The sequence below is a fragment of the Setaria italica genome, chromosome II, assembly GCF_000263155.2.
Source record: "Setaria italica strain Yugu1 chromosome II, Setaria_italica_v2.0, whole genome shotgun sequence".
Classification (NCBI taxonomy): domain Eukaryota; kingdom Viridiplantae; phylum Streptophyta; class Magnoliopsida; order Poales; family Poaceae; genus Setaria; species Setaria italica.
Genome location: NC_028451.1, coordinates 39,497,081 through 39,517,680, shown reverse-complemented (window position 1 = coordinate 39,517,680; position 20,600 = coordinate 39,497,081). Strand labels below are relative to the sequence as shown.

The window sequence follows — 20,600 nt, the reverse complement described above, 5'->3', positions numbered from 1 at the left end:
GGCTCGCGTCTGCTTCGATTTCGCGGGCCTCGTGCCCCAATTTGGCCAGCAAGATTGTGTCTTCGTCCGTCTACATGCTCCGATTTGACCCGTGCCTGCTTCTATTTTCGCCGGTCCTCGCCTTGCGTGTCGGAGCTTGCCTGTGCCGTCCTCGCTCGCTCTCCGCGGCCGCTGCCTGCGCGCTGCCGCCTTTCCCCTGCGTACCCAGACGCCGTCACGCGCCGGGGGATTCGACAAAAGGCCCGTTACGCTTACAAGCGGGTACCACACGTCGCCATGTCCACGTCAGCATGCCACGTGGCAAAACCGCTGTGCAAAATCAGCTCAGGCGTAATTTGAATGGTTTTGCAAACACGAGGGGGGTAAAATAGTTTGGTGGGTTAAGTAATCCACGTGTAATAGGTTGGAGGATTATGTAGCCTTTAATTTTATAGTTTGGTGGGTTAAACAATCCATGTGTAATAGGTTGGAGGGTTATGTAGACTTTGATTTTATAGTTTGGTGGGTTAAGTAATCCACGTGTAATAGGTTGGAGAGTTATGTAGACTTTGATTTTATAGTTTGGTGGGTTAAGCAATCCACGTGTAATAGGTTGGAGGGTTGTGTAGACTTTTTCCATACTTTGGTTGAGATATAGTAACCTTTGTTATCTATTTGGCTGTTGTGTTGTTGATCATTTTTTTTGCTGTTGTTGTTGCTAAGCTGTGTGGCTTCTATGAAATGTAGCTGATTCTGAACTTGTGAAACCCATAGTCCGCGGCTGAATCTGATGCCACCGGATGATCAGGTTTGAATGTTAATACCTTCGAGACAAGGCTGCTACATGCTGGTAAGGATGTTGGCATGTTGCATCCAGTTCAGAAATGGAACAGTGTCAGATATGCTTCCCGGGCATCCCTTGTCACACTGACGATTTGCTTATTTGCCTTAGCCATTGAAGTTTTTGCTCTTTCTTGACCTGAGTACTGGTGCGATGTGTTGACTGTTGAGTACTGGTGCAGGTAGCAATGTTGGGTTCTTCGCGGTTCGTTTCAAAAAAATGCTGGGTTCTTCGCACGAGCAGGAGCCTGGTCGTGGTAGCTGGTAGATGCTCGCATGCCTAGATTTCTCTTTTCTCTGTTGGAACATTGGAGTTTGATACACAGGAATTGAGGAAAAATCATAGAACAAGCGTGAGCTTAGATTTGTGTTTATGGCGATTTTTAAAAACCAGTTTATTGTTCGTTGTTGCAACGTTAGAAATCTAGTTTTTGCGAAACGCACGCTCACATTGTCATTTTCAAGTGGTGAAACCTTGTAGCCTGCGGGCCGGGCATCTTCTCTTTTTGCCTCAGAAAAAAGCTGTGGGCCTGTTTGTGGCATCTATAAAGCCCACCCCCACACATCTACATCAATCGGTCGGTCGGTTCCTGCTGAACAGGCCCAGCCCAGAGAGCTTCCATCTTACGTGTCCTCTCGCGCTCACTGACATGCGGGCCACCAAGCTAGGGTTTGAGGCCCCGCTCCTTCGCTCGGACAAGTCAGCCGTTCAACGCCAACGAAAAGGCAAGCGGAAGGCACGCGGCCCCGCTACGTGGTCCATTTCCAGTCCAGACTCCAAGAACGCCGGAGCGGCGGAGGCGAGCACGCTGATCGATTCCAATCCGCCCGCACTCCTGGGCCCGGCGCGAATGGGCGACGCAGAGGCCGCCGCGGGGGCGGGGAGGGGCGGCGGAGCGGCCGCGGGGATGAGGGTGTTCTCTCCGGAGTACTACGCGCTCTGCGCCGGCGGCGGGATGCTGGCAGCGGGCGCCACGCACCTCGCCATCACCCCGCTCGACGTGCTCAAGGTCAACATGCAGGTGAGTGGATTTGCTTGGTTGGTCGGGTGCTCAAGTTGCAGTCTTGCGGCGCTGCAGTGCTGGCGTGCGGCACCTTGTTTGGCTCGCTGCGGCCTTCGGTGTGGTGGCTGTTAGTTCTTGGGTTTGTGCTGCGGTATAGTATTTCCCAATGCTACGAGGATTTGGGATTTTCTAGCCTTTAAGCTTAACGGTGAGCGTGGTATGTTAGGAGTGCACTAGAACTTACTGCTGAAATGCTTCTGTGGAGAACTGGAGAATCATTTCAGTATAAGAGCTTGGTGAAAGATGAAGTAAGATGCTTAGCTTTAGCGATGAACAGAAGATGGAAATGAAGGCATTTATTTGAATAATTTCAGAGTTTTGAACTGATTAATTGTTGTTTATACTCTATACCACTTACGGAGTACATGCCTTTCGATTCTCTACTGTGACACCTAATCATTGATTCAGAAATGGTGCCTTCAGTTTATAATTAGTTTTCCTTCCTTTATCTGTCAGGTGAATCCCATGAAGTATAACAGTATATTTGCAGGACTGAACGTTCTTGTGAAAGAAGAGGGACCTTCATCACTTTGGAGGGGCTGGGGAGGGAAATTTTTTGGCTATGGTGTTCAGGGTGGCTGCAAGTTCGGTCTCTATGAGTATTTCAAGAAGAGGTACTCTGACGTACTACCAGATAGTAACAAGAGCACCATATACTTCCTTAGCAGTGCCTCTGCTCAAATCATAGCTGATGTTGGCCTGTGCCCGTTTGAATCGGTGAAAGTCCGCGTTCAGACACAGCCCATGTTTGCAAAAGGCTTGGTTGATGGCTTTCCAAGGGTGTATGCAACTGAAGGCCTGTCTGGGTAAGCTATCATGAATAAGATATATAGAATATTATCCCTATTTGATGCATTCTGTGTATGCTTGAAGATGCAAACTTTCATTTACCGTCCTGAGAAAACATATTTCTTGTGCTATTGCAGCTTCTACAGGGGGCTTCTACCTCTTTGGGGACGGAACCTTCCTTGTAATTGAACTTCCCCCGTATTTTGTACATGTTCTGTTTCACAAAATGCTGCTTAATCAGATAAAGTAATGTAGGTGATAGTTATGTGACTTCTTGTTGCATCAAATCTAATTAGTATTGGATCGTAGCATTCATTTCTTTCCAAAAGTTGTTTCACATATGTTGTGTAAGAATGAGTAGAAACATGCTAGTCTTCACTGATTCGTCAGGCTGAATTACATTTCTTACCCTGGTTATCAAGTTTGAGAAGCAACGACATCTGTACTGTCAAACTTCTGTCTTTTGGAGATCATGATATTTCTGCTAAGTGAACTAGAAACTTATAAATTCAGCATCAGCGACCACCGACCAGTCTCTGCTTCCAACATCTTAAAAAGTCCTCTCTATGCAATGTTTGAATCTTCTCCCTGTTCCTCTAATGTGTCAGTTCATAAATGCATCTTCTGGTTTAAAGATGTTAACCTTCTTATCTTTCAGATGTCTTTTATCTTCTATTTACCATGCTTTCTTCTTCTTGTAGTTTCTATGCTCATGTTTTCAACATTTGAGCATACCGTGGACTTCCTATATCAGAAAGTTATTCAAAAGAAAAAGGAGGACTGTTCAACAATGCAGCAGCTTGGTGCTACTTGTCTGGCTGGTTACATCTCTGGTGCTGTTGGTACTGTTGTTTCGAATCCCGCAGATAATATCGTCTCATCCCTGTACAACAAAAAGGCTGAAAATATCATACATGTAAGGACATAATTGTAACTTTTGAGCCTAGGAAGTCATTGTCATCAAATTCCACCATTACATTAATCATTAGCCATTAATCTATGATCTCATCCTATACTTTCAGGCTGTGAAAAGTATTGGATTTCGTAATTTGTTCACAAGAAGCCTGCCCATTCGGATCACCCTTGTTGGACCTGTCATAACCATGCAGTGGTTCTTCTATGATACAATCAAGATACTGACTGGATTGTAAGTCTGCAGTTTCCCTGTTAGCTCAAGTGTATTCCTCTTTTATATAAACTAAATAAGCATGGTTTGAAATGTTGACAGCGATACACACAAACTGGATTTTAATTTTACAATGCTGAACTATTTCATGGAATATATCAAGCTTGATGTCACACTGTATAATTATACAATGGCCTAGTTATACTGTCAGAAAGAAGAAAGGTTGTATACTTGTATGCCTGTGCCTGTGCAGGTATCTATTAAGGACTAAATCAAAAACGTGTTGAAATAAAGAACATGAACATCGTATAATTTTATTAATAAATTGTTAAAAAGATGAAATGTGTTAAAATAGAGAACGTGAACATCATATAATTACCAAATGTTGGCTGATGTTTGGTTTCTCTACACGAGTACCATCTTTCACCAGTGTGTTTAGCTATGCATTCATAGTGAGAACAAAGAATTCCTGTTACCTCCTATGATTGGTTTAGCAAAAGCAATACTCTTTATTGGCACTTCGAGTGTCCACTGATGCTAGCATTGTTGTGAAGGTTCCTTTCTAGAAGTTTGTGGTAATCTTTTTATTCAGTCACACCAAAGAAAACAGGTTCTCTGGAAATGTCAAAAACATAGATATCCATCTGGAAATGTCAATATCCATTTATGTCATAACTAGCATGCTGCATTTGTTTGGATTCCTGATACATTTCTGTGGTACCTTTGTTATGACTGTAAATCTGCTCATTTCAGGCCAACGAGTGGAGGGCTTCCCCGTGAACTGGAAGAAGTTAACATATAATCTGACTCGGATATGTCTCTTGATGCATTTTTTTGGTATCAGACGTACGTTTCTGACTTACTACTTGGAAGAGAGTAAGATTGGTACTTTCAGGGAACAAGCAACTGACCGAAATACAATACATTGTGTGTAAGATGTCTGCAGCTGCGTATGAAAGATGGCTGCCTCCATCTTAAATAACCTTGAGCTTCAGCACCCCTACAGGTATAGCATTGTGGTCAGGTGGTGCTTTACTGGTGCATTCAGGATGCTCTGTATTTCTGTAAGATTGATGTATGAGAAAAGAATACACTTCTCATGATTAAACGCAACCTCGCACTGTAAATAATCCTTTTGAAGGATGAGGTTTGAAGTGAAATTCTGCGTTATGCTACTGCTCTTAATTTTTGTGTCACAGGGTTGATACTTCTTGAAGGCATTCATCCCTGCCTATCTTCAGATTCAGCAATGACAGCTGTTTCATTGCATAGCTTTCAGTATATCTTTGCATGTTTGGGCCGAACCTCTGTTCACTTGCTGTCACAGTAATATTCCTTGTTCACAGTATGGTATTCAGTATTCTTACAATTCTCTCAAACAAAAAAGGAAAAAGAACAGTCCTTTATTTTGACCTCACCACACAATGCAGGATAATTTACAATCATATAAGCTGTAGGACCAAGATTTCTGCGGCTACTTCTGGGGGATCTTCACGTCCGGGTTGCGCAGCGGCTTGAACCACATATCAGCCATCACCCTCGACGACATGCTCCACAGCACATCATTCCCGGCCTTCCCGGCGGCCGCGGCCCGGCTCTTCTTCCCGGCCTTGCCGAGCCCGTAGGCGACGAGCCAGTGCATCGCCGTGAGCCGCTGCTTCTCGCCGTCCCACATGTTCTGCCGGTCGGGCGACTTCAGCCGCAGGCCGCCGAGGTGAAGGTTTGCCACCTTGAACCTCCGCTCGTCGTCCCCGGCGCCGGCGGCCCGTGCGGCCTGGATGATCACGACAGACGGTGCCCCGACGGCCTCGTACCGACGCATGGGATCCCTCAGCTGGACCACCACGAGCAAGGAGACCGCGTCGGCGCCGTCGCAGGCGCTCACCCACTCCTCCGGCGGCACGGCGGTGTCCAGGAGGTGCTTGGCCTGCGTCTTCTCCGGCGACACCTCGAACGGGGCCTGCTCTTCGACCATGCCGGCCTGGACCTTGAGCGCCTCGATGGCCATCGTCTCTATCTTCTGCAGCGCGAACGCCAGGATCTCGTCGACGGCCACCGGCGCTTCCTGGGCGTTCCAGATGCCCGTAGCGATCCTGTCCTGGCGCCCGTGGCTCATTGCCACCGACATCGTCCGGAGCAGCGAGACGGAGTGGGCGGCGCTGGTGATCGCGACGAGCTCCTTGCTCCGCGCGCTGATGATCGCCGATGCCATGCCCTCGAACGCGATCTGCTCGGCCGTCTTGCCGACGACGTCGTCCATGGCAATGAGCGCGCCTAGCTTCGCGCACAACGCCTCGGACCCGCCGCCGGCGCACAGGCGCTGGAACACCTCGGCGCCGCCGCCGGGAAGCTTCTGGCCGCGGAGGATGAACGGCTTGGACAGCTGCATGGCGAGCTTGGGGAGCTCCTTCCGCTCCACGGGGATGTCGAACGGGTTCATGGCGGCCAGGTAGCCGCCATCCCGGGTCTGCACGATGGGGCCGAGCCCCTTGCCGAGGTCGGAGACGTAGCACGTGGCGTCGGCGCCGGAGGCAGGCTTCTTGCCGGACTTGAGCGACGACACTTGCGGAGCCGACGACGACTTGGCCGCCGCCCCGTCCTCGTCCTCTCCCTGTTCCATCAGCATCAAGAACTCTCTGGTCACTTCCTCCTCCTCGGCGTCGAGCCCAGCCACCTCGTCCTCCTGCCGCTCTGGCGACGTGTCGCCCGCGTCCGCCACGTCGCTGTGCATCATGTTCTCGAGGGCCTTGATCTGGTTGGTGATCGCCTCGAGCTCGTTGAGGCGCCACGTGCGCGCGCTATCGTGCACCACCTCCTTGACCACCTCGTCGCCGTCGGCCGCCGCCGAAGCATCCTCCTCCTCATTGGCTTCTTTCTTGTCCTCGGCCTCTTCCTTCGGAGGATTATCCTTCTCTTCTTGCCCTTCGACGCCCTTGTCGACGATGTCGAACTCCGGGAACTCCGAGTCATCGGCTTTCGCATCCTCGGGCTTGCGCTCCGGCTCTTTCTGCTGCACCTCCTCCACTGCTGGGCTAGGCTCATCGACGCCCTTGTCCACGATGTCGAACTCCGGGAACTCCGAGTCCTCGGCTTTCGCATCCTCGGGCTCGCGCTCCGGCTCTTTCTGCTGCTCCTCATTGACCTCCTCCACTGCTGGGCTAGGCTCATCGAGCTTGAAGTCGTCAATGCCCAGCAAGTCCGGCGACGGCGCGCCCTTGGACGGTATCAGCGCCGCCTCCGGGCGCGCCACCTTGGGGCTCGTGACGCTGAACGACGACTTGCTATGCTTCCGAGCTAACAAGGAGGACGACGAAGAGGAGCTACTCCTGCCTGCGACGGCTGGCTGGTTGTACAGCCCGACGCCTCCGTCGTCCATGATCTGGAACGACAGCTTGACGACGAGCTCGCCGCCCTTGGCCTTCCCGGCGAGCGGGAACGCCATGTCCCACTGCCGGACGCGCTCCCCTTGCTGGCTCTTCTCCGAGGACTCCTTCACGAGGAGGCTCAGGTCCACGGCGTTCCGGCCGAGGTCGAGCTCCGGCGCCTCCACGGCGACGGCCGACACGAGGAACGGCCGGGGCTCGAACTTGAGCGGCTTCCCCGTGGCGCCGCCGCCGCTGCAGTAGAGGTAGCACCGGACGAAGAGCGTCTCCTCGAAGTCGGCGCCGCCCTGCTGCACGCGCGACGGCATGGTCTGCACGGCGCCGTCGCGCGACTCCTTTTTTCGCACGGCCACGGCGAGGCGCAGCCCGTTCATGGACGGTGGGAGGCCCTGCGCCGCCACCACCTCGACGGAGAAGAGGCAGCCCATCCGTTGCATGCCGATGCGCGACAGCGCGCGGATCGGCTTCCAGCCCCAGATCCCCTTCTTCTCCCCGGCCACGGCCGGCGCCGCCGTGGCCACCGCGGCGAAGCTCTGGCTCTTGGACGGCAGCGCCACGCCCGCTCCCGCGTCGTCGCCGTCATCGTCGTCGTTCGCGTTCTTGTCCAGGTTAGGCCTCGACCGGAACGGGGACATGGACAGGCGGCGGGAGGGCGGGCGCGCCGCGGCGCGGACGGCGTCAACGCCGTCGGCATTGCTGTCGCCGGCCGAGCGGGGGAGCACGAGGGAGGCGGTGCGGCGCTTGGTGTGCGCCTGGTAGAGCGTGTGGCTGAGCGCGTCGAGCTCACTGAGGATCTGATCGTTGGACTTGCCGTCCTCCGCCATGGCGTGTCGAAGCAGCGCTCGACCTCACCGGCGGCTAGCAAGCAAGCTAAGCTCGTCAAGCTAAGAAGCAAGTGAAGTCTCCCGAGTGGATAAGTGAGGGGGAGGAGGAGACGGTGAAGTGTATGGCGGGACGAGAGGGAGGACGTTGACGGCGCCATGGTTGGTGACAGTTTTGGAGGGATTTGGAAAGCGTGGATGGAGGAGAAGAGATGGGCAAACTTGTGGTGTTCATGTGGCAGTTGGTTTGGCGCCAAATTGGTCCCGATGTATTTCTGGATGCATGGTTCGATTCCATGTGAATGACAAAGGAGAGCACATCGAGCACAGAGAGGTTTTACAGGATAATGTGTGGATGATATGTGCCAGTCCACGTGGCAAGCTGGATTAACAGACGTGGTTGCTAATCTAATTATGAGACTCGTGGGCAGGACATGACAATCGTCCACTGATAATGTGCATGCTCCAGTCGGCATCATGGACCATACTGCTCTTTGCCCTTTTTTGTCCAGGGAAGTGTAGGGGCAAAGCTCAATACCATGGGCAGCTTTGAAATGGAAGAACTGAAGAGGTGACAACAGAAGAACTGAGGAAGTGACAACTGAAAAAACTGATCAGTGTTACATTGAGGCCAACTGAAGGGTTCACAATTTAGATCATTACACTCATTATTGAATTATTGTACATGACATATGTGGGTTTATTGTTTATTTCGTCAAAAAAAACTTTTGATACATGACCCTGATGAAAACACTGGTTTGAATGAACATATACCAGGTTGATACGATCCCACAAAATGAAATAATTACAGCCCATATATGCCAGCTATTGCTTGGAACTCTCCTCCTCGTCCTGGCTGCCTTCACTGCTTGTCCCTGCAAACCCCCGTCTCTCATCGGCAGATGCAGTAATGACTGGCATCCAGATATCAGCAGTGCTGCTAAGAAGAGATTTCACCTCTGGATCTGAGGCCATGGCAGATGATATCATCTTGTCCACGTTATCAAGCCGTGATGATAGTTTGTCCAGCTCTGCAGCTATTTCGAGCTAAAGAAGGTTGAACAGAAGCGGATGAGACAATTTATAAAGGTTCATGGTGAAGAGAGCAATTAAACATGATTAGAGCATTTGCGTTTACCTCGTCAAGATGCTTAGGTGCCTGCTCTGGTACCTTGGTGACTTCTAATCCTAATGCTTCGATCTTAGCACGCAACTCTACTTCTTCCTGGTTGCTCATTGACTCCACCTACATTTTTTTAATCAAATACCTATTGTCAATAAAACCAACAAATACAAGTGTTTCTGTCTTTCTGTCACCATAAGTCAGAAATATGAAACAGAAAATAGAAGTTCCAATAACTGCACAGAACCAGGATCCAATTTGAAAGATAATGCACAGAAAATTTCCCTGCATGTAAGTAGTAACAAAACAACATGCTATACAAAGCACTGCTATACCAAAGTATACTCTTTATGCACTATGCAAAGGAATGGAAACACAATTCACAAAAAAAAAAAAAAAAAAAAAAACATCAGCTCAGAAAAAAAGAAGATCATGCTAATATGCAATGGACCAAGTCTGGCATTTCTCACAAATTGTTAAGTGTCTTTAACTAGCCTATGGACCCAATTCCCTACTATGTGCATGGTACCAGCATGGGTGCAATTTTTACTCAACACAAATAGTTCTCTAAAATGTGAGCAGTAAGTGGTGAAGTGTTTCTGCTGGCCCCAACTATGTACCCGTTTTTTTTTTTCAGAAAAGGACTAGAGCTATGCTGAGTAATCTGGCAAAACTAAAATGCAGATGCCCCTAGTTGTTTTCAGCCAGACTGGCTCTAGACATAAACTGACAAAATCAACTCAGCTGGCTCTACCTGGCCTTTGGCGAAACCAGCAAAGGATGATTCTGATAATCCCTATTTTGTCTTGTCACAACACAAACAAAACTACGATTATCCCAATTTCGTCTCGTCACAACACAAACAAAATGCACAGATCTGAAAGACTGAAAGGAAAAGATGTTTGTTTAGGAATTACAAAGAGAGCTAGGTTGCTTCACCACCGCGCGGCATGTTCAGGTGGGTGCAAATCACTCAGTGCAAAACTCAGCTTGGATCACCAATCTTTGGCGTAAGCAGTAAACTGGTAGCCCAAATTAAGGTGTTTTAGTATGATGATGCCGAGCAAGGAAAATACCATTGAATCAGGGCAATCCAGCATCAACCAGATGAGGATGCCCGATGCCATAAACAGGTTCATGTTAGGACGCTCCTCCAGCTACACATTAGAGGCGCTACCTACCGCCAGAACAACTTAGGTCTGCTATGGGCCGAAACGGCGATATGAGACACTGCGACTCCAACGCTCCGAGGCTAATTTTGATGGACAAAAAATAAATGATTCTAGTAGTATCTTGCTCTAATCGAGATCCAGGAGAACAAAACTGTCGAACGACGAAGCGCGGTAATGCTCCAGATCGGCGAAATTAGCGCTGCCGCACAACAAATTTCCCCAAATCGGCGGCCATGGAGGAACTGGGTCGATCGACAGATCGGGGACCGCGGAGGCGTAGCGGCGTACCTGCTGGAGAAGGTCGGTGAGGAGCTGGAACAGCGGGACGTCCGGCTTCGACCCCTCTGCCATCGAGACCCGCTTGTTTTTCTGCTCGTAGCCTTCGGCTTTCTGGGTAGAATTCGCGCCCTGCTCCTGCACTTCTCACCTCGGCTCGCTGGCGCTGCCGTGGTTGGCCGGGGCTCGATCGGCTGCTGGCGTCCCGTGATTCGTCGAGAGAGACGAAGAAGAAGAAGAACCGTGTGCGTAGCGGATCTGGCTGGCCCGAGTTCTCGCTGGGCTTCCCAGACTTGCAATCGGGTGGGTAAGAGCCCAAGACGGACAGTGCAAGGCCCAGCTTGTCTGGTGGGTTGGGCTGGTCGTGCAAATAGCCCGTACAGCGCCGCATCAACCGTCCAAATCGACCCACCCGACGGGACATGGATCCTGACCTACCACCTACGTACGGCCCTCTGTATATGATGAGTCACTCGGACCCACACGTCAGTGAAAAGGAAGCAAGTCAGGGGAGCCTTGTCAGTCGTCACGTCACGGACACTGCCGTTTGCCCGTTTCCTTGTTGGGCGCGGCGGTGTCCGCGGAAATTACCGTTGCAACAGCACCAGCCATGATGCGGCGGAAGCAACCGTTGGCGCCCAAGGATGGAGCCGAGTCGCGCCGCTCGGGCGCTCGCGCGCCAGGTCGGTGGCGAGCCACGGGGCCGCGCGCGTTGCGTGACACTGCGCGCGCACGGGGTCGGTCGGTCCCGTCGGTGGCGTCGAGGTGAGCGAGCACAGCACAGGGGGCGGCTGGGCGAGGTGGCCGCCTGTCCGGGTCGTTGGGCCTTTTTTTAGCTGACGCGTGACGGGTGCTGCCTGCTGGGTTCGCTTCTTGGCTTCCCCGGTCGCGGTGGGACACGGTCGCGCCGCCGTGTCTGCGCCGAGCCGCCGACGCGCAAGCAGCCTGGAAGAAAGGGTAGGCATGCAGCAAATCGTTTGGCGCGAGTCAGAAAACGAATGTGACGAGACCAGGAGAGGGCGTCTAGCGAGGGTCCGTTTTCTTTTCTTTGACTCGCCGATTGACGTGATCATCATGACGCTAATTTGCTGATTTTTTTTGGATGTCGGGTTGTTTTGTTTTATCTTTAATCAAAACCTTAGCATCGTTCTTCCTAAAGGAGAAAAAAAAAAAGGCCCTAAAAACATGCTTCCAACTCAATGTGTTCTGAATGCCATGACGTTATCTTAATAAATAGAAAATATTTTACATTCTCTTAAGAAACGAAACATGTTAAGAAGGAACTTATGCAAAGTCGCTCTTCAAGTTCAATGTGTTCTAGAATGCATGACCGTAGTAAAATAGATAGCTTTTACATTTCCTTAAAGAGGAAACAAATATGTTAAGCAGAAGCTTATGCAAAATCGTTCCCTTTAAAAAATGAAAAATATTCACTTCAAAATAAGCGGCATGTTCGCTTCAGCTTATTCAGCCGGCTTATCAGCCACCAAATAGTATTTTTCTCTCACAACAAATCAGCCGTTTCAGCTTTTCAGCCGGCTTATAAGTTAAAGCGAACAGACCCAAGAAAGAAAAATAGCTCAAGAATATGCTTCGAGGATGAAGTGTTGTAGAAGGCCAGGACACATTTATTTGTAAATATAGACACATTTTACACTCTCTTAATAAAGGCAAACGTGTCAACAAGGAGTTTATTGCAAATACGCACATCTTCTTTGAGGATTGATTCCGCATGTCTTTTGCTGCAAAAATAGACTAAACAGTTTTTTTGAGTTGTGGCTGCTATATTTTTAGATAAAGTTGTTTTTTCATCACTTGCCAGCTTTACTTCGTACAGCTCGGTTTAATAATTGTACAGCATGCAAAAGTCGGTATTGTCCATGTGAGTAATTATGCTCTCGTGTCAAAGAAAGTCTCATGATCTTCCGGAGTTAAGTTAGGTAACATTGCGTGTTTCTAGTCAATAACTCTTACCTCTTTTTAGGCACCCGTTACTGGTAACTTTTTACGAAAATATATCTTCTTACACCTGCAGGGTGACGCCTACTCATGAAGAGGTGAAAATGTACGTGACGGATACGTGTGCCACAGGTACCCTTATAAAAGATGTTAAGACAACCCGGCACCAAAAGGCTAAAGGCTCAACAGATAGAAATATGCTAGGAGCAGCTTAGGAGACACCGCGGCCCACCTCCCGACCTCCCCTAGTCGGGGCTGAGGGTCACAACCACCAGTTCAGCCAGATCGGGGGGCGGGGCCCGCAAGGGGCCCACAACACCCCACCTCCTCCTTAACTTGGGAAGACCAGCGCCGTACCGGGGGCATTAAATGCGGGGCGTGGCCTCTCTAACCGTCCCGCGGGGGGACATAACCAGGCGGAGGGAGCCGACCTTTAACTAGGGGGTCCAAGGGTAAGGCTACACCCCTTGGACCGCCCAGAACGACTTGTAGGACAAGGTCACACGTGGCCGTACGCGCCCACGCGCCCCGACGTCATCATTATCCTCACCACCAAGACGACCCGTCAGGCTCAAGGTCATGCCACTACGCCAAACCTGGTACGGGCCCGCAGGTAAGGTGGGATCTAGCGTCGGTTGTAACGGCGTGGATTAGCCGTGGGCAGGTCGGGGAAAGCTGAGGGAAGCGGCACGCCCCGCTCAGGCCGCTGACCGAGGTTCACCCACTCATCTTCGGTGCGAACGTCAGTGGTTGCTTTCGTCACGTTCACTGCCACGGGGTTGGCGGACGGGACAGGGCATGCCGCAAAAGCAGGTCAGGCCGTGCGTAAGCGACCCACGCCGCACAGGAGCCGCCGTACAGGGCGTGCGAAGCCCACGACCAGCCAAGAGGACGGGACAAGAAGGCCTCTTGACGCAAGGCTACTCCGACCGAGCCACGACCCTCGACCTCGAAGTCGGGGACCCTCTCCATTTCTCAACATTGTTGCCCAGTTCCTGGCCTATATAAGGGGAACCAGGCCTCCTTTCTCTCTATCACGCATTCAACGCATACTCCCACATCACACGAACGCTTGCTTACAAGCACCCCGTTGTAAACCCAGTGCACTGACTCCTACTGAAACTGGACGTAGGGATCTTCCCAAACCAGTATAACTCCTTATCTCTTGTGTGCTAGTCATCGTAAGTGAGGAGAGCGTGGCGTACAATCACTAGTCGGCGGTCTGAAACACCGACAACCGACAGTGCCGGACCAGCTACGTTACGACAATACACCGTCTCTTCATAGTTAATCTCACGTGCAAGCTGAAAATCAAAACATAACGTTATTCCATCTATTCTTTTTAGAGATAACTTCTCAGCTTTATTACTCCATCTCCTCTTAGTCTCTCTTGCAATGCGCAAGACAAAATTAGAACATGTAAACTCTAGGTACAGTATAAAGTCTGACGTATTGCAATATTACACTAGTTAAACAAAACATTCTCGTCACTTTGAGCGCACGTTATCAGACCCCCTCCTCTTGTTGCCAATACAAAGTTCCAAACGAAATCGAGCAAAATAAGGCCCCCAGAAAAAGGAAACCGTGCACCTTTTGCCCCTCGCGCGGCTTGCTTCGTACCGCACCCAACCCGAAGGCGTCCGATGGCGGCACAGCCCGAGCTGTCCATCCACGACACGCAACCGCAAGCACCACCTGGATCGATCTCGGCCGTCCGTGCCCCGCTACCCCCGATCCAGCCGTCCGTACCGGCCCACCTCTCTTTATATACCCGCGTACCCCCCCTCCCCCACACCTTCCTAGACTACGCCGTCCCTCTCCCCTTTCTCTCTCCACCACTTCTTCCTCCTTCCCCCAAATCGGATCAAACGAATTCGTTAAATAATCTCTATAAACACAAGGTGAACGGGATCGAAGAGATTAAAACGAAAACGTTCCGATCCCGCGATTAGGGCCCTGAACTAATCGTGTGATTTTTGGGGTGTTTGGGAGCTGTGATTTAGTAGTTAGGGTTTCGGATCTGGAGGATTAGCTCTTCCGAGCCGGACCATGAATGAGCAGATGATGCGACCTCCGGCGCCGCTGCCGTACCACCAGATGTGGGGGGCGGCGGCGGGTCACCCGCCGGCGATGGAGCCTCCGGTTATGGGGTTCAAGCCGGCGCGGCCGGCGTGGAAGCGGGCGGCGCGGACGCCATGGAAGCGCAAGGCCCCGCCGGCGCCGTCGGGCGGCGGCGCCCGGTGGGGCGGCGCGGCTGCCCCGCGCAACACGACGTCGTTCCTGATCCGGGCGAAGCGGGCGGGCGGCGTGGCGTCGCTGGTGTCGCCGTGCCCGGTGACGCTGGCGGTGCTGCCGACGCCGGTGCTGTCGCCGGCGCGGGAGGTGCTGGTGGAGATGGCCAAGGAGGCGTGGGGCGTGGACGGGTACGGGTCCATGAAGGGCCTCATCCGCCTCCGCGCCGACGCCGGGGGCGCCGCCGGCGAGGAGGACTCGGGCTCCGGCGAGAGCGACGTGGAGGAGCACGTCGAGGTGGAGCGCCGCCTGGACCACGACCTCAGCCGCTTCGAGATGGTCCAGCTCCCGGCCCCCGCGGGCCTCGACTGCGAGGACGACGACGAGGACGAGGAGGCGCACGCGGCGAGGCTGGAGGAGGAGAACCTGACCCTCCGCGAGCGCCTCTTCCTGATGGAGCGCGACATGGCCGACCTCCGCCGCCGGCTCCTGGCCGTCGAGGAGCTCTGCCGCGACCGCCACCGCGACGGCTGCGTCGTGGACGCCGCCGCGGGCGCCGCCGACGAGCCCGTGCCCTCCGAGAGCGTGGCCGCCGTCGCGTCCCCCGCCGCCGCCGCCGGCGACGAGGCGGGCACGGCGGACGCCATGGAGGACTGAAGCGTATACCTACCGCTACCTGACCAGACCAGACCGCGGCCCCCTCGGCCGTACCGAAACTGTACATACGGTTTCCATTTCCCTGTGCAGATGTCGCGGTGAAGAGTAGGAAAAAAGCAGCCAGCAGCAGCGTAGCTTAGAATTACTCTTCGTTGCATCGTTGTTAGTTTGATGTCGTCTAGCTTTGATTTCATCCCGTGTTCTTTGTAGAATCAATCAGCAGGTCAGCCAGCCCCCCGTGGATGACGATGGAATGTGCGGGCAGGAACACAAGATCCTGGTGGCCTCCTTCCTGTTCGTGTAGATCTCCCAACTGCTAGCCCCGAACTCTTACCTTGGGCCATGTTTAGTTACTCCCAACTCCCAACTTTGACACTATGCAAAAAGAAGATTCCCCATCACATCAAACTTGCGGTACATGCATGGAGTACTAAATGTAGATGAAATTAAAAACTAATTGCACAGTTTTGTTGTACTTTGCGAGACGAATCTTTTGAGCCTAATTAGTCAATATTTGGACAATAATTCACAAATACAAACGAAACGCTACAGTGTGCTACAGTGCTGTAACAGAATTTGGCACCTCCCAAATTCCCTAACTAAACAAGGCCCACCTTCCTAGTGCTAGTGCCAGCAATCTGTGTTTTTGTTGTGAAAAAACTGTGATTCCGACATGTTCTTTCGTTTCTTGAGCGTGTGATATTCTGTGCCGTGGCTCATGGATTCTGCTTGTTGGGCGATTGGTAGGGGAAGGGAAGACGGTGGCGTGGTGCCGAACTGGAGCATCTCTGCATCTGTTGATGAGCCGTTGGACTGGAACCCAATCACGAAATCTCATGTCATTTTTAGGGTGTGCGTGCGTCGCGTTCGCGTCTTGTTCGGTGTGCCGAAGCCTTCCAACCTTGTTTACTTCCCAAGTTGGGAGGTGCCAAATTGGTATTTTGCCATAAATGCGACACTGTAGCGTTTCGTTTGTATTTGTGAATTATTATCCAAATATTGACTAATTAGGCTCAAAAGATTCGTCTCGCAAAGTACAACAAAATTGTGCAACTAGTTTTTGATTTCGTCTACATTTAGTACTCCATGCATGTACCGCAAGTTTGATGTGATGGGGAATCTTCTTTTTGCATAGTGTCAAAGTTGGGAGTTTGGAGGGAAGTAAACAAGGGCCAAAGTGTTGCGGCTGGATGGTGAATGGCGGATATGGATGCCTTTTAATGCCGCCCGGTTGGATGCGCCGTGCAGGATGGCAGTTTGCGATTAGGCTGGACGGACGTGGCCGGGGTGGGTTGCGACTCCGAGGGCTAGCGAACAACTCCGCTGTCCGAGGAGGGCTAGAAATGGTGTGTGGCCGTGTCAAAGCGAGAGGAGGGGGAGAATATGGCGTCGGGAAAGCGTTGGCTCGAGGAAGATGCTGAAAGCTCTGGCTCGCCTTGGGAGGCAGCGGGACCGGGGCCTTCCAGTTTTCCTTTCTTCACGTCTCGGAATTTTCGTTTCGAAGGAAAAGGGCCTTTGAATATTCCCTCTCCCCTTTTCTTTTCTATTCCTCCTCTCCCCTCAGCTCGCTGTTAAGTAAACACCCCTTTGGCGCCCAGATTCTCGCCTCTTCACGGCCTCACCGGCTTTCTTTATCTTTAGTAAACACCATTCCCAGTCTCGCTCGCGTTCTGCCCATATCTGGTCCTGGTCAGAGCTCGGAACGGCACACCTTGTCTCCTATAACGACTTAGCAGCAGCCCAGGTCACAGCGTGCACAACGACGACTAGACGACAGCTCCGACAGACTGACGCGAACGCAACGGATCGAACACCCTGCGGCGGTGCCCGTGCGCGGGGCCGCGCGGCCGTCGATGCGAATGCGATCCCAACTCTAACGGCTCGCTCGGCGCACCGAACAGCGGGCGGGACAGGAGTCAGGAGGACTCAGGACATGGAGCGAGCGGCATGGAGCGCGACCGCACTAAACGGAGAGGGGTAGCTTGTGACTCGAACCGGTAGCCCCACGCTCCCACCCTCTTCCATTGAATTTGATCGACTCGGTTGTCCATTCCCAAGGGTGGCGCGTGACGTAGCAGATTGCCAAAACAGCGGGCTGCAGCCACCGCCACCACGCCACCACCTCGTATTTTTTCTTCTCGGATAGACGGATAGGGATGAGCCATCAAGGCTCATGGCCTACGGTCGTGTGCAGTGCAGAGCATCCCGTGCTGTAGCCTGGTGGTAGCATGCATCAAGATTTCGGACTGCGTCAGATCGACGCCGGTACGTACCACCTAGCAAGAAAATTTCGAAGTACCACAGCGGAAAGATTGACCCTGTGACCTATATTTTCTTTCTTTCAGAGCGCGAGTACGGGAATTGGTCGTGTACAGAGTACACGGGAACAGGAATGCAAATTGCCAGTACGAGGGTGGAATGGAAGCGGTGATGCAACGACGCAATAAAAGATGTGAAGTACAGAGTTGACCTTGCAACATCCTCTTACTTTCGATCATCTAAACGATGCCCCCTCGCCTTTTGTCGTGTCACCGAGGGCACAGTTGGATCTTTCGTTATTTTGTTCTGTGGTATTGATAGTGCAGGTTCAGTGCGGCATCCCGTTTACAGTAACCTTTCTGGCTCACTGGCTGGGCGCAGGGCGCAGGGGGAGATCTACTGGCCGGGGCTACCTGCCGCGGAACGCAGCAGCCGCTCCTTTTCCAGCTTCCAAATCTGGTGCCAGAACATATGCGAGAAGCATTGAAGCAACCTGCCCTGCTAATTATTCTGCTCCATATTGTGGTGTTTGTGTATTTCGGGGTGAAACTGAAGAATGGATCCCATACATACAGTTGCAGTCAGAGCTCTCGATTTGATAGGTTATTTAAGTTGATATGCCACGCTGGGTTAATCTACCATCCTGGCGACAGAAGCAAAAGGTCTGGTTTAGAGAAGTAGGGGAATAAAAAGTAAGTTATATAAGAAGGGCGGGCCTTACTTGTAGATGTGGCAAGGTGAGTATACAATATAATGCAGTGGAGTCAAGCACGATTTGTACGTCTTCCAACTTGAAGGGCGAGCTCGGTGTCTATCTTGAGAGAGATGTCAAGTGCCTTCACAGAATGCGTTAATGCTCCACTGAAACAAATCAAAGAAGCCGTTGAACTAATCGTTAATGATTCGAGCACGGCTGCAGGGGGTTGTACATTAATTTCTGAAATACATCAGATACCTAAACAGGAGACAAACTATGCCCCATTAAATACAGGTTTAAATCAGTTCAGTTGGATCGCAAAAAATAATACCTTGAAATATAGGTTACTCCTGTTTCACCGATTTTCTTTACTGTATCAATCGTCACATTTCCAGATGCCTGCAGTAAAAATAATGTTATTACCCTTCAGCACCCCCAATCTGCCAATAACAGAGAGAACCAGTTGCTTTCCAAAAAAATAAATGCATTGCGACTGGCACAACATCATATGAGAAATGTATGCCTTGCAAAGTTTAATCATACCTCAGTCTCAAATCTACCATTTATCAACTGAACTGCATCTTTAAGCATGGATACATCTACATCCCCATTTGTAAGAGGAACAACCATATTGTCCAACATTATACGGGTTAATGAAGTTTTGTTCTCAGCAGCGTACTTCAAAACATCTTTCACTTCTTCAATTGTCCTTGTCTCAACCTGAATTATTAAAAACAGCAGATGCCAAGATTTGTGATTTTCTTTCTTTTTCTATGAGAACATATGGGCATAGTTGAAGAAAACAAGTAAACGGGCAGAGAAACCAAATCAGACTAAAGAAAGTGAACCACAAAAATATGAATACATATACACGCAGGTATGTCCTTTTCAATCACTAACAAGTACCTCGACAGGAATTGTAAGTTTTTCCTTCTCCAAGAATTGGTCAACAGACCTCATTGCATTTGCAATCCCTCCAGCAACAGAAATATGATTATCCTTTATCATAACCATATCAAATAAACCAAGCCTGTGGTTCTTTCCACCACCAATCAGTACCTACATGAGCACGAAGGGCAAGCAAGTGTGCAACATGATGATTAAGAAGCGAAAAGTGAACAGCAACAACAACACTGAAAAAGACTATGCTTACAGCCCACTTGTCAACCAGACGTAAACCTGGGGCAGTTTTCCTTGTTTCCAATATGGATGCTGGACGGGCAGCATCAGACATAGCCTAGAAAGAATAAGGACAGAAGGTTTACTGAAATATCAAACAACAATGATATGATCCAGAAAAACAGAAGGATTGCACAACATAAAACCTGAAGAACTAGCATTTTGCAGCAATTTGTGGCAATCAGAAAAGAAAAAAACAATGTTAGGTGTAGACTTCGTGACAATGGAAACATGCAGCCTGTATGGAGGGAAGTATCCAGATGGCTGAAAATTGAATATTGTGCATGTGTTGGATGTATCAGGCAAAGGTTTAAGGGGCACAAAGAGTGATTTTTCAAAACTTTAGCATTGTCCCCTAGGGAATACAAGGACCAACATTTCATTCATCCAGGAAAGGGGTGGGATCTTAATTATGTAAGTAAGGGCAAAAGTAACCTTTGTTAGGGTCGCGATACCACTCATTCTCTGCATGAAATTGAGCACAACCCTTTCAGCAACAATGATGCTCCGAGCGCACCCTTGATACAAAGATAGCATTGGGAAAAATATGTTACAGACTTAAAGAATTGCTAAGTACAACAGACTACATTGTACACGCATTTTACCATATACTTTGCCAAATTGCAATCCTTTATGGACATAATTTCCATCACTTTCAAACCATTCAACCTGTAGAATTAGCCAAGTTAGGACGGTTAATACTGCCTGTAATTCCAACAGAATCATACCTTGCCAAAACCTCAAAATGGGAGAAAAGATGCAAAGTATATACCTTCAATGATGGATCAACCTGGTTAAATATCATGTCTGCTAGGCTTATTCCAGCAATAACACCATCTGCTTTCGCAATAAATGTGGCTTCAGCTTCCACGTCAGAAGGTATTGTGGCCAAACAAGACACATCCCCTGAAGGTGTTGGCAAATAGTTACCACGATCTTATACTAAGTCGCATCCAATGAAAAATGCAAATAGTTTCACACAAAAAAGCTGAAGAAACAGCAATTGGTATTTAACTTCTCTAGTTATTATACCCAATACCTACA

General features: G+C 50.5%; 5 protein-coding genes across 5 annotated transcripts in view; 2 read left to right on the top strand and 3 right to left on the bottom strand.

Moving 5' to 3' along the window:
• Window positions 1–1,554: 1,554 nt before the first annotated feature.
• On the top strand, window positions 1,555–4,983 carry LOC101753458 (mitochondrial phosphate carrier protein 1, mitochondrial). Its single transcript, XM_004957532.2, has 6 exons — window positions 1,555–1,841; window positions 2,340–2,689; window positions 2,810–2,853; window positions 3,374–3,588; window positions 3,695–3,819; window positions 4,552–4,983. The coding sequence occupies exons 1-6, from the start codon at window positions 1,671–1,673 to the stop codon at window positions 4,598–4,600; spliced, it is 954 nt and encodes a 317-aa protein (XP_004957589.1). The 5' UTR covers window positions 1,555–1,670; the 3' UTR covers window positions 4,601–4,983.
• A 123-nt stretch (window positions 4,984–5,106) lies between these two features.
• LOC101753872 (protein PLASTID MOVEMENT IMPAIRED 1) lies at window positions 5,107–8,198 on the bottom strand. The gene has a single exon (XM_012843982.3). The coding sequence runs from the start codon at window positions 8,003–8,005 to the stop codon at window positions 5,273–5,275; it is 2,733 nt and encodes a 910-aa protein (XP_012699436.1). The 5' UTR covers window positions 8,006–8,198; the 3' UTR covers window positions 5,107–5,272.
• A 399-nt stretch (window positions 8,199–8,597) lies between these two features.
• Window positions 8,598–10,810, bottom strand: LOC101753054. Its single transcript, XM_004957531.3, has 3 exons — window positions 10,586–10,810; window positions 9,141–9,248; window positions 8,598–9,049 (listed from the first exon to the last, which is right to left on the bottom strand). Exons 1-3 carry the CDS (start codon window positions 10,646–10,648, stop codon window positions 8,828–8,830), a joined length of 393 nt encoding a protein of 130 aa, XP_004957588.1. The 5' UTR covers window positions 10,649–10,810; the 3' UTR covers window positions 8,598–8,827.
• Window positions 10,811–14,339: 3,529 nt separating this feature from the next.
• LOC101752644 lies at window positions 14,340–15,822 on the top strand. Its single transcript, XM_004957530.2, has one exon. The coding sequence runs from the start codon at window positions 14,582–14,584 to the stop codon at window positions 15,419–15,421; it is 840 nt and encodes a 279-aa protein (XP_004957587.1). The 5' UTR covers window positions 14,340–14,581; the 3' UTR covers window positions 15,422–15,822.
• A 2,013-nt stretch (window positions 15,823–17,835) lies between these two features.
• Window positions 17,836–20,600, bottom strand: part of LOC101786789 (nicotinate-nucleotide pyrophosphorylase [carboxylating], chloroplastic) — a 3,139-nt gene continuing 374 nt past the window's right edge. Inside the window, 9 exon segments of the mRNA XM_014804646.2 lie at window positions 17,836–18,323; window positions 18,402–18,541; window positions 18,709–18,776; window positions 18,921–19,097; window positions 19,284–19,436; window positions 19,531–19,614; window positions 19,992–20,074; window positions 20,162–20,225; window positions 20,329–20,528. Of these exon segments, the coding sequence (XP_014660132.1) occupies window positions 18,445–18,541; window positions 18,709–18,776; window positions 18,921–19,097; window positions 19,284–19,436; window positions 19,531–19,614; window positions 19,992–20,074; window positions 20,162–20,225; window positions 20,329–20,528 (926 nt within the window). The 3' untranslated portion in view covers window positions 17,836–18,323; window positions 18,402–18,444.

Coding starts and splice junctions, on each gene's coding strand:
- LOC101753458 (XM_004957532.2), top strand. CDS start 1,671: ATGGGCGACGCAGAGGCCGCCGCGGGGGCGGGGAGGGGCGGCGGAGCG. Junction 1,842..2,339: donor TGCTCAAGGTCAACATGCAG/GTGAGTGGATTT, acceptor TTTATCTGTCAG/GTGAATCCCATGAAGTATAA. Junction 2,690..2,809: donor GCAACTGAAGGCCTGTCTGG/GTAAGCTATCAT, acceptor GTGCTATTGCAG/CTTCTACAGGGGGCTTCTAC.
- LOC101752644 (XM_004957530.2), top strand. CDS start 14,582: ATGAATGAGCAGATGATGCGACCTCCGGCGCCGCTGCCGTACCACCAG.
- LOC101753872 (XM_012843982.3), bottom strand. CDS start 8,005: ATGGCGGAGGACGGCAAGTCCAACGATCAGATCCTCAGTGAGCTCGAC.
- LOC101753054 (XM_004957531.3), bottom strand. CDS start 10,648: ATGGCAGAGGGGTCGAAGCCGGACGTCCCGCTGTTCCAGCTCCTCACC. Junction 9,249..10,585: donor TCACCGACCTTCTCCAGCAG/GTACGCCGCTAC, acceptor AAAAAAATGTAG/GTGGAGTCAATGAGCAACCA. Junction 9,050..9,140: donor CACCTAAGCATCTTGACGAG/GTAAACGCAAAT, acceptor AACCTTCTTTAG/CTCGAAATAGCTGCAGAGCT.